We start from the raw sequence: 12,020 nt of genomic DNA, 5'->3' as shown, positions 1-12,020 counted from the left end.
TTTGTGTTGGATGATCCTTAGTGCGGAGAAAGGGAAATACTAAAACCACTGTGACTCACATCAGGTTGTTTACTGCCTTATCTGATTATGCCATGACAGCTTATTATTCATTGCAAGTGTAATGTTGTGGACTCTTTGCACTTCAGATATAAACTGTGTTGCTGTCAGGCTCTTTGTGAAAACAGATGAAAGTCATTACTGTAAAAGCTCCGACCAGCAGGAGGAGCTGTGACCTCTACCAGCTGAGCACTCACATACCAGGGTTCATTTAGAAAATGGATGAAATAAAATACACAACAACCGACCAATCAGCGCTGAGTATCGCCTCTGGTATGTTACAGTGCGACAGCAGAGCTCCTCTTCTTCATAATAGGGCAGGTTGTCATGTCATGTAAAATTTCTCAGTCTAATTAGACATTAGATCAGTCTGCGAGAGCATGAGGCAATTAACAGTGTAGGAGGATGTATCTATGGGCGATGAGAGAGGTGGAGGACAGGACATTTAATTTCTCTTCAGCAGGGTATTTAAAGTCTCCTCCAGTGAGTGGATGGGTGATATCTCTACTGAGGACTTCTGACAAGGTTTTGAAAAAGTTTTTCCAAAGTGTGTGTGTGTGTGTGTGTGTGTGTGTGTGTGTGTGTGTGTGTGTGTGTGTGTGTGTGGATGAGATTGTCAGACCTGTGAAACATTCACCACACTGCTGAAAGAGAGACAGAGATAAGTTGAGCTCATGCTACCAGAATAACAACTCCCCCCCTCTCCTCTTGAATCGAGCTCCCCCTGTGAGTGTGTGTGTGTGTGTGTGTGTGTGTGTGTGTGTGTGTGTGTGTGTGTATAGTAAAAGCTGCCAGGTCAGTGAAGCAGCAGGAATCAGATCACACACTCACACTGGTCAGCCTCCCAGACTGTACACGACATGTTGAAGCCTGGAGGTTTGGTTTATCAAAATGTGTGTGAAACACATTGTGTGTCTGTGAATGAGGACTGTGTGTGTGTGTTTCTTCTTCTGTAAAAAGATCAGTACATCATCTGTCATGTCTGTGTGTTCAGTGTAGAGCCAGACTCAGGACGTGGTTAGCCTACCTTAGCATAAAGACTGTAAGCAGGGGGAAACAGCTAGCCTGTAAAAACACTTAGAAAGACACCTGTAAAACTGATTGATTAACACGACATATAGTTTTTTGATTAGTAAAGTAGAAATGTACAAAAACTGCATTGTGGCAGAAATATGAGGGGATAAGTTTTTGTTTTTGATAAGGCAGAAGGAGATGAGCTCTCATTACCTGTACCTGCAGTTCAGCTGTTTGAAGTTAATAACTTTTGTAGTTTTTCTGTTTCAGGTAATTGAAAATCACAAGTCAGCTCTGTCTGAGAAAATGGACGACATCAGCCTTTGAATGTGGATTTGAACTCATCCAACACCTGCCCTGTTCACCTGATCCAGCCCCTCAGATTACTGCCTCGTCCCCCAGATGAAAAGGTAGCTCAGGGGTCGCCCTTTTGACAGTGACGATGATGTGATCACTGCTGTGGACCATTTTCTCAGAGCTGACGTGATTTTTAAGCAAGGCCTGTGGGAGTGGAACATCATAGAACAGGCATCACAGACCAGTCAGCTGATCATGATGTTTTGACTCCACAATAGCATTAAAAGAAAAATATGACACATGTATTAACATGTAGACGTGAACAGTTTGGCTGTAAAGTGCAAGTGTTGGAGTGTTAATTCCTTGGTTGGTATGAAGGATATTTTAAATATATTTGGGGTTTTTGCAAGAGTTACACTAGAAGAGGATGCCCCCGTTTCTGCTGAAAAGACTGCTAAACGTGCAAAAATGCACCTTCAATCACAGGTTATTGATTAGCACAAAACATTCCTTTAAAAAAAACTTCACCCTAACATTTGTGGTACCTATAGATATGTGAACTCAGAAGTTCAAACCTTCTTTACATTGAATCCTGTTTTATTTCAGAGTAGAAACTTTCAGACTGAAGCTTCTCATTAGAACCACAAGATTAAAGTTTATATGAAGGCAGAGTTCAGAGTTGGAGCCTCACGAGCTCTGCTGCCAATCAATGTGTTTTTCTGCGCTCTGATTGGCCAGTTTGTGTACTCAACAGGGAAGTCTCCACCTCCAGAGCAGCCTGCTGTACTTTTCCACTCCAAACTACTATCCAGCTCCATCCACTCCTCCTCCTCCTGCTCCTCCTTCACTTCACATCTATTCATAACACACATGCACACCCCCTCCCCAATCACACACACACACACACACACTGATGTAATGGAGGTTTCATCCAGGGTTTTTGGTTGTATACAGAACCACAGGGACTGAGGTAACTCTCTGATTGGTTGAGAGTTCTGGTAGGAAAAAACAACAACCCAGAATCCCCTGATTCAGTGCGGTTTCACTGCAAATGTTTTGAAACGTGACAATATTTCCATCATTCGATTTTGTTTTAGTTTTGAGGAAATCTCTCATGTCATGTTGCTTCCTGTGAGGAAACTGTGGCTCGTCTCTCCAGGCATCAAAAAAACTAAGAAAAGATCTTGATTTCCATCTTGATACATGTGAATTACCCTGACTTCTCCTGATTAGAAGCAATTCATATATTCTCAAAGGGTTCCAGACAGCAGTGGAAGTCTTCATGAGTCCACTTGGATAAAATTAAACGAGACCCAGACTTGTGTGGAAATCAAGTAGTGTTTCCTCATGTGTTTCCCAGTGTAGCCTCTGTGTTTAGTGTTACGTTGAGGTTCAGCGTTGCAGAGAAACACAAACTGATGAGAAAATAATAATACCAGGTTCAAATAAGATTCAGTCTGATCAAGCCTGGTGCAGTCCTGGTATACAGAGTGGTGCAGGGATGATGCATTTTTGTAGGCCGACCCAGAAGTTAGCACCACCCTGTTTCCCCTCAACAAATAACCTCTGTTGTCTCATTTAGCTGCTTATTAGCAACCGCCTTTTTCAAGACACATAAAAGTTTAATAAAAGCACAAGTGGGATATTTTCTGATGTATTTTATTTGTGGAATAAGATGTGAAAGCTTGTGTTAAAACTTCAGACCTTATTTCAGACCAGCTTCTGTTTCTCATTCAACATTTCATTCATGCTGTCTAAAAATGTCTAGTGTACAAAATTCAATGTGCCCCTTGACTCCTTGACCAGCTTTTTTAAAACCTCAGGCTCGTGGGAAATGGTGTAATGGTTTAAGTTTTCCAAAACGAAAGGTATTTGCATTTAACAAATGTCAGTGGGATTTGTCAGTTGTAGTTTAACAAATGTCCTTTTGGGGCATTTGCATTGGTAGCACTGGCTGTTAATCGTACATATCAGTTACTCAAATATTTGTCATTGGTACGTCACCATGCATTGTTACATCGGTATATAATCTCAATATGTTATATCATGCCTGATCTGTATTTCATGACATATTCCACAATACACTGAGGAACTATTTTGGGGCACTCCTGGGGTTTAGGGGTTGGGACACTGACAATTAACCACAGCCACAGTTCAGATGTGAGATATGGCCGTGGACCACTGTTATATCGTCCTGTGCCTTGTTTCAGTCAGTGTCTAAGAAAATAAAAAAAATAAATAATAAAGAACAGAAGGTATTCAGGCTCTAAAATCTGAGTGGAAAGTTGTAACAGATTAACACCAGTAGTTCTGCAGTCATTTATTCAGATCTGTCATACCTGTGGGATATTCAGCTGCATACTTTTGTGTATATGTCAGTATATTTCTATTCTCTGTTTATCTGATCATCAGTGGGTCAGCTGCACAGTGGAGCCCCATCCTCCAACTCCTTTATTCCTGTCTTCATTCACAGACAGTGGCATGATTCAGGAGGTAATCATTCACAATGATTTAACTTTATCTAAACTCACAACGTGGAGTCTCACAGATTTAGGTGTATATGTGTGTGTGTGTGTGTGTGTGTGTGTGGGTGTGGGTGTGTCAGTGATCTCTCTAACCGTCGTTCATGCGGTAACTCTGTCTGTACTTGTTCTTGGATGGCTGCCCCTTCACCAACAATTCACACTTGTCAGTCTGTGTGTGTGATTGTACATCTATCTTTGTGAGGACATTGTGGCCAGTGTTCCACAAAAGACTGGTTTTTAGGGTTCAGGTTAGTTGTGATAGTTGAGGTTAGGGTTAGAGGTGAGGGAATGTATTATGTCAGTGAGTGTCTGTGTCTGTGTGTGTGTGTGTGTGTTTGTGTGCATGCTCTTGTGTGTCTTTGAGAGGACTTACGCAAGTTTTAGACCTTGAAAGTGAGGACATTTTTAGAAAGTGCTGAAGCAAATAACTGAATATATTTCATCTGGTCCTCACTTCATCAAAGGGTAGTGGCTGTTAAGACTTAGTTTAGTGTCAGAGTTAGTTTTATATAAAGGTTTGTGTTATGTTAGTGAAGGTCCTTACAAGTATAGACACATACAAACGCCTTCTTTGTGTGTCAGCAGATTAGCATTAGCGCTGCTAATGGAAGGAAGTGTTTGCGGGGTGCTGATCTACTTTCTTTTAATCTGCCATACTGCCATGGTCTCTTTGTGTGTGTGTGTGTGTGTATGTCAGCCAGCTCACTCTCTCTTCCTGTTTGGCAGTGTCAGCTGACCAATCAGAGGCAGCATTGCGCAACAGCAGCTCAAACTAGAAGCTGCTGCCACCGACCGTGACGTCAAGAGCAGCAGAAAGTAGAAACAGGAGCTGGGGTAGATACAATAGAGACAGGGGGAACAAAACAGCTATGACCCGCTGCAGTGTCCCGGAGCAAGGCACCAAACCCTCGATGTGTGTGATAAGATAAGAAACAACGCAAACTCACTGTAGGTCAGCGTGACTGTGTGTGCATGTGTGTTTTTGGTTAACACACCCTCTGTATAGATTTCACCCTTTGCCAGTCAGCTGATCTACAGATCAAAGGTCAGTCTGAGGAGGTTAGACCTGGTGCTGGCATGAAGTCGCTTCTTATCGCATGTGTTTTTTATCACCATAAGGCTGTATGATTTACTCACAAAGACATCCTGAAAGCTCCAGACTCCAGCGCACCATTTAAAGAATATAAGAAATCTGCAGCAACTCTCAAATAAAGTCAAAAGATTTAAGGGTAAGGCTAAATGGCCTGTTGGAAATGCAAGAGGAATGAGGATATGCTGGTAAACATTTACTGCAAACATTACCCCAAAATTAAGCATTTGTGGATTCACATTCACTGTAATCAAATGACACTGGTCTGCAGTTTGTATCCTCTCTGAAAGTTTATATGTCAAGAGACTGTAACACATTAAATGTTTTTCCATAATCAGTGAAAGACTGGGCTGTGATGACAACAATGATTAGACAACAAGAGGCGACTGGGGAGCCTGTTTTTCAGGACTAGGTTAGGAGAAGTTCTTGCATACAGTATATACAATCTGTAAAAGTATTTCCCTAAATGGGAACGTGCACATTTCCTTCTTGTGTCTGTGTTTAAAATACAAAAGTTGAGAGTTGGGAAACAGACTGTTTTCTTTCCACTTTATAATTTTGATTAATCTGTTGTTTACTCTGGAGGCCCTATCTACCATTGTGGTGCCTTAAATTACAATTCATTTTCAACACATTTATATTCAGCTTGCAGCTTTATTTCATGCTAACTCAAATCACTAGAAACTAATAATTGGGGGGACTATAGATGATTTTTGCCCTTTGGGTTCCTGTCAAACCTTTAAAATCTTAGTGCACTGTCAAAATGAAATATTATAATATAATGTAAATACTTTTCAGTCTGTGTAAATCTGATTTGATGAAAATGAAAAATTAACTGTCCATTTATTAAAGTGCAATGAAATATAATATATATTTCTGCTTCTAAGCAAAAACATTAAGAAAATATTTAATAATAATAATTTGATAATTTGACATCTATTTTACCATAAAATAAAGCATTATATTATATTGATTGACATACATTGTCCTTGTAAACATAAATAAATAAATACACTAAACAGCTAAAGCAAGATATTAAGCTAACAGGGGAGATCACCATAGCTAGCCTTAGCTTAAGCTAAAGCTAAAGCAAAATTTAGTTGTTGTTGTTTTTTTTTTTTTTGTTTTGTTTTTCATGTGCTGTACTCTAATGTGTAATTATAAAATGACATCATAACATCTTGGTAATTTGTTTTGTTATCTCACATCACTAAATAAGGCAGAAGCTAAATCCGACCAGAAAAACTAGTGGTCCAGCTTCTAACAGCTGTAACTGCCATCACAGCCATTAACACTAGAGGAATTCATGTTAACTGGATGAGCTCCAGCTAACTGAACATGTATTAAATTGTAGATTCATGTGTGATATTTATTTCGCTGATGAAAATAAAGTTATTTTTTGATTAGTCCTCAAGGACATGGCAGCTGAACGGATGCATTTTGCTTGTAAAGCCCTCACTGTCCCCGAACGTTGTCTAAAGGCCAGAACACCAGCTGGAAAAGTTTAAACACTAATTTCTTATTTTCACAATTTCTGCAGTCACAGCTCATTGACTCTGAAAGCCAGAATAACAGATCATACAGACAAATCAGAGTTGAGAACATCTATAATCTGCCTGTTCCTCACACTTTGACCCGTTACCATTATTAGTTTATGACACACAAACACAAAGAGGCTTACACCTCCCTGGCCGTCCCAAGTGGGTGTGACCAGACCACTTCACTTTATATAATCCACTTTAACTGCTCTGTATGCAGGAACAATGACCCTCCCGCCTTCCTGCTTTGATTTCTGTCTATAATCTCTCAATAAAACAATAAAATGCTAATAACGATTATTACAAGAAAAAATTGCAATGACACGACTTGACTTTTAACATGGCCTTTAAAAACTGCATAAATAAGATGATTTTCAACATTTTAAATTACAATGAAATAACGTATTTGAGTACAGAAGATTTGAAATCATTAAAATGGTTAAGCATTGCTAATAGGGTTAAGTATTTAGCAGCAGGGCATGTATATGAATGTCCAACTGGCCACGTCACAGACTATTAATAGATGTTTGAGCACATGAGGGACCAGCATAGGTTTAAAACAAAGCTTGAACAAAATCAAAATCCATAGATTTGGTTCTTTTGGGTCTGAATATTTTCAGTAAGTTGGAATCAGGATGTGGACCAGGTGACCAGATAATATATTTCAGTTTTTATATACTTTTTATTCAAGCAATATACTGCAGGAGGAAGATATGTATGATTATGTGTGTGTATGTTATACGCATGATAATCAGATTAAATTATTCTGCCATGGCAGACATTTGCAGTCTTTGTTCCTACTATGATCATGCTCCATGTTAGGTGGTCAGAGCCACCTAACATGGTTTCTTCTCATATTTTTCCGTTTTTGTGAACGTGGCAAAATGAAATTAAATCAAATTAATCTAATTTGTTATTTCATCTAATGTTTGAATTCTTATTCCTGCACTTGTACGTTTAAAGTTCTACTGAACTGTGTTTTTCTTTACTGCTCCACTCACGTGTTGTCATGTAACCTGTCATTATGATGTGTGTGTGAGGAACACTGGGTATATATTTTACATGGTTTGACTGTGTCTTGCTCACTCTGAGTTCCCCTGATGACTCAGTGACACACTGGCCCTGTTAACTCTGCCAACACCTCAAGAAAAACTCATTCACTATCATTTATAACCACAAAGACAATCACTCAGCTCACATTACATCAATCAGGTATTTATTTCTGTTTTTTCTTCTTTCTTAACATTTTTGTACAGTAAAAGACTTTTTTGTTAATGACAGTCTGTGTCAGCCAATCAGCTGCAGTCTAATCCAGTCAGCTCGATTCTGATTGGCTGTTTGGGCTCACTCCCACCACCCAGCCCATCTCCCTTTGTGTGCAACAACAACAACAGAAAGGCAGCACTTTACAGCATCCATACACACTGTACATGAACCAAACATGAACTGTAAAAAGAAACAAAAAAACATCCGTCTTAGTAATGTCATTTAATCTTGCATTCAGTTAAAGTTATTTCTTTAAACCTGGAAAAATGCCAACAGGGTGAGATAATTCCACTTTCTCTCCGTGCAGTGTTGTTCTCTAAACATCAGTGCCAGTGTCTCAAAAAAAGACAGAGTGAGGCAAATCACTGCAGGAATGTTAAGAAAATGACACTTGATTTTAAAAAACAATATCTTTAAAAAGTTTATTCCTGCTGGAAACTAATGAAATAATCTCAGTCTGCGGCAGATTTTTCAACTTTTAAGGCTAAATGACTTAATAAGGTGGAGATTTTTTAGTATTGTCTATGAACATGAATCAGAACAAACCTGACCCCAATCAGTCTGAGGGTTGAGTCTCACACTGCTGGGAACAAAATGGCTCCCTGAAAGTTTCCCTTCAGGGTGTCAGGATGTCACAGAACTCAACAAAGTCCCTCTGCATGAAATTCTGGCTCTGCATCAGATCGTCCTCAGAGGGGAAATACTGCATGCTGTCCTCCTGTAGACGCAGACTGTCTTTGTGCAGACGCAGACTGTCCTCGTGCAGATGTAGACTGTCCTCGTGCAGTACCAGGATCTGTCCCGGTGGCGTTGTTGAGCCGTGTGGGTTGGGACTATCCAGGAGGGCTCCCCTTGCATTCTCCAGGACGCCCAGGTACGAGTCCATGTCCGTGAGCTCCATGTCGCTGTCGGAGCTGCTGCCACTGTCGCTCCCCACCGAGTCGGAGCGCATGTGCAGCATCTGGTACTTCTCGTGCATCAGAAACTGGTTGGTGTTCTTGGGGGCCCGCATCCCCCTCGCTCTGTTCCCCTTGACGTTGACGGGCCGGAGCGACATCACCGGCCTCTGGAGATGTCGGGGATGATGGTAATAGGGATTATGACGTTGAGGGTGTTGGTGGTGGTGATTGCGCCCTCTCGGCCACCCTCCCCCTCCTGTCCTCCGCCCCTGCAGGCGCCCCCTGCAGCTCTTGGACCAGCCGTGCTTCCTGCGGCTGGCAGCGTCCCTCTGTGGAGCCTCTTTCCCATCCTGCTGCTGCTGGCAGCTCCTCCTGCACATCATCTCTGACAGCATTTTCTTGTCTTTCTCGCAGTCGCCTCCCTTCCTCCCTGCTGCTCTCCTTCACATCCTCCTCACGGTGGCCCACACAACAACAAAGAGAGGCTGGTTTCTGGTTTTCTGGCTCAGATCACAAATGACCTCCCTGTCGCTCAGAGTCTACCTTTTCACTATTCTCTCGCTTTTTTTCTTGACCTCTGGCTTTGGCTGGTGCATAGCCTGCTCTTCCTCCTCTTGCAGTAGCAGCTTGCCTGCTCGACTGGCTCCCTGTCACGCCCTCCTCTGTTTCTCTAATCTCTCTTCTTCACCTCTCTCAAAGTCAAATCAGCTCTTTACAGCACTGATTAGTGAACTGAAGTGAGCTGCTGAGGGGTGTCAAGCGTCCTCTGATTTAAAATCTGTATTTTTTTTTCTCTCTGTCTCTCTCTCTCTCTCTCTCTCTCTCAGTTTTAGGCCAGCAGCTGTGGTGCACTCAACTCTGACCAACACTGACTGTGGCTCTGCCTTCCCCTCAGAGCCTGGATAAAGAGCTGGAAGGTTCCATTCGCAGGTTTACCACAGGGAGGGGGGGGGCAGTGTTTGCTTTTTTGTCCACAGCCCATTAATAACAATGTAATATGACAGAATTCGATTAAATACCACTTCTACATGTATGTATAAGATATTTTAACATGTATGTCAGCCTGCAGTTACCTCAGGTTGTGTGCTGTGTTTGTTATAATTAGAAAGTTGCTCCCTGCAGCAGGATGGTTCAGTCCGCTTCAGTTTTAGCAGCTGAAATCTGATCCACAGCTGCTGCTGTTACTGCCCCCTCCTCCTTCTAACAACAGACTCAATGTACAGCAACAACAACCAGCAACAGACAGACTGTAGAAGTTACTGCAACAACCGTAACAGTTGTTACTTAGTTATTATGTCATGCACAAGTACAAGTACTCAACTCATGTTACTGTAAGATACAGTTATAGAAGTGAAACCTTTGATTGAAAAGAGCAAGGTTCTTATATAAATATTACACCACAAGGAAAGAACTTCTGTCGTCTCCTAGTAACAAACTTTATAAACAAAATCCAGAGCAAAAAAAGTTTCCCTCACTCAAACACAACTCCACTTTTTTAGCCACGACACCAATGTGGCTCTGTGTCTGTCCGTTGCTCCAGACTGAGCCATCGCAACAAATAACAGATGGATTAATATGAAATATTTTACAGGCAGTTATGGCCCAAAGACTTTTATGATCCCCTGACTCTTCAGCTGGTTCCACTATGAGATTTATGTTTGTCGTTTTAGTGAAATATCTCAACAGTTATTCGATGGATTGTTATGAAATCTGCTTCAGTGTCAGTTATTTCGCCTCGGCATAAACTCGAACAGTGTTACTGATCCCTTCACTTTGCATCTAGTGCCATCATCAGGTCAAAATGTTACTCAGTCCAATACATGACTTTTTATGACCAAATGCTTGCAACAATTAAGACATTCCCACCACCCTCAGTGGTGTTAGTATAATATGGTAAACTAAGATGGTAACCATGGTAAATATTATACCTGCTAAACATCAGCATGTTATAAGCTTCTTTTTCTGGCCAGAAAACGTGTATCATTTAATTGGATTCATAAAAAACCTCCGACTGTAACTCAGTGGTGTAAGGAAATTTTTCCGATGGGGAGGACCAGTGCCAGGTTAAGGGGAAATTACAACAACTTTATGGCTGTATGGCATGCCCAGAGATCTTATGGATGTTATTCAAAGAGGAAAAGGCACTCTGGACTAAGAGTAGCTTAGTGGTGATCAAGATAAATAATGTTGTGATAGCATAAAGAAACGATGGTTAAGATGTACAAGTGGGTATTATTATTATACAATTTCTTTAAAATTTATTTTCTTTCTTTTCTAAAAGTGTGGTTAACCCCCCCCCCCCCCACACACACACACACACAGACACACACAAAAAAACATCAGCATGTTTGCATTGTTATTGTGAGTGTGTTAAGATGCTACTCTTGTTCTTGCTCATAATCATCCAAAGAGGGGAACTCTCTTGAAGGTCATTTTACAAAAAACATACAGCATTAAATCAAAATATTATGAGCAACAGGCCAGACCACCGTAATCATATGACGGTGTTTTTCCTCCTCAAAGAGACCATTAGAACTGATATTTATTGTCTCAGTTTAAATATATTTGCTTCAGTCTTTTCAACAAATCACAGGGCAGAAGAGACCATAACAAGTCTACAAGTTTGCAGCTGCACTGCTGACCCCATGTGGTTGTGAAATATATTACACAGAGCAGATTGAGTGCTTCTGTTTTGTATCCAGTCAATCCTGGATATAAACCCACAATATTATTGTTATAAATGCTGTACAGTGGTGAAGCCGATTGCAAACATTGCATTTTTAATCCACAGAAACCACAATAAGATCCAATAGCAAGTGTAAACCTCGTCAATATTATATGTTTATAATATGTTTGTATATATATTTATGCAAAACTCCAAAGGAAACTTATTTTTTACTTCATTAGGTTACTAAAACAAAATTTATCACCAGTTTATCGTAATACCAACTCAGTTTCTCATTAAAGGAGGGAAAAATAATCACATCTCATATGACGTTTTTCATGTATTTATTTGTAATTTTTTTTTCTTCATTATATTCTCCAGTAAATACAGGCCACTACCGTCAGATGGCTGTCTCAAACATGGATGTCTATGACCTCATGTTGTATCTTTGTTCACCACTGTCACCATTGTTACTGTTGTCACTGAAGCTGTTGTTAATAAATAGATATTGACAGACGAAAGAATATTCGTCGTTGAATTTTTCATCTCTCTTTTTTACCCTTTATTTTAATTAGTTAGTTTGAGTATTGAGTTTGCAATGTTCGTATGTTTGATGAACGTTTAGCATAGAGAAAGATTTTAACAACATGAAAAAGCGGTGACGTATTT

General features: G+C 40.4%; 1 protein-coding gene and 1 long non-coding RNA gene across 2 annotated transcripts; one reads left to right on the top strand and one right to left on the bottom strand.

Annotated features, from left to right (window-relative positions):
- The first annotated feature begins 212 nt into the window (after nucleotides 1-212).
- LOC127143103 (uncharacterized) lies at nucleotides 213-2,078 on the top strand. Its single transcript, XR_007814301.1, has 2 exons — nucleotides 213-582; nucleotides 1,342-2,078. It is a non-coding gene; the product is annotated as an uncharacterized LOC127143103 (long non-coding RNA).
- Nucleotides 2,079-7,720: 5,642 nt separating this feature from the next.
- Nucleotides 7,721-9,585, bottom strand: wu:fb55g09 (coiled-coil domain-containing glutamate-rich protein 1). The gene has a single exon (XM_018686425.2). The coding sequence runs from the start codon at nucleotides 9,079-9,081 to the stop codon at nucleotides 8,404-8,406; it is 678 nt and encodes a 225-aa protein (XP_018541941.1). The 5' UTR covers nucleotides 9,082-9,585; the 3' UTR covers nucleotides 7,721-8,403.
- Between the last annotated feature and the right edge of the window lie 2,435 nt (nucleotides 9,586-12,020).

Source organism: Lates calcarifer, linkage group LG12, assembly GCF_001640805.2.
Source record: "Lates calcarifer isolate ASB-BC8 linkage group LG12, TLL_Latcal_v3, whole genome shotgun sequence".
Lineage (NCBI taxonomy): Eukaryota > Metazoa > Chordata > Actinopteri > Centropomidae > Lates > Lates calcarifer.
The sequence above is the reverse complement of the archived record's forward strand: the minus strand, read 5'-3'. Positions and strand labels throughout refer to the sequence as shown.

What these genes read in the sequence shown, in the direction of transcription:
- wu:fb55g09 (XM_018686425.2), bottom strand. Translation starts at nt 9,081, where the DNA reads ATGCTGTCAGAGATGATGTGCAGGAGGAGCTGCCAGCAGCAGCAGGAT.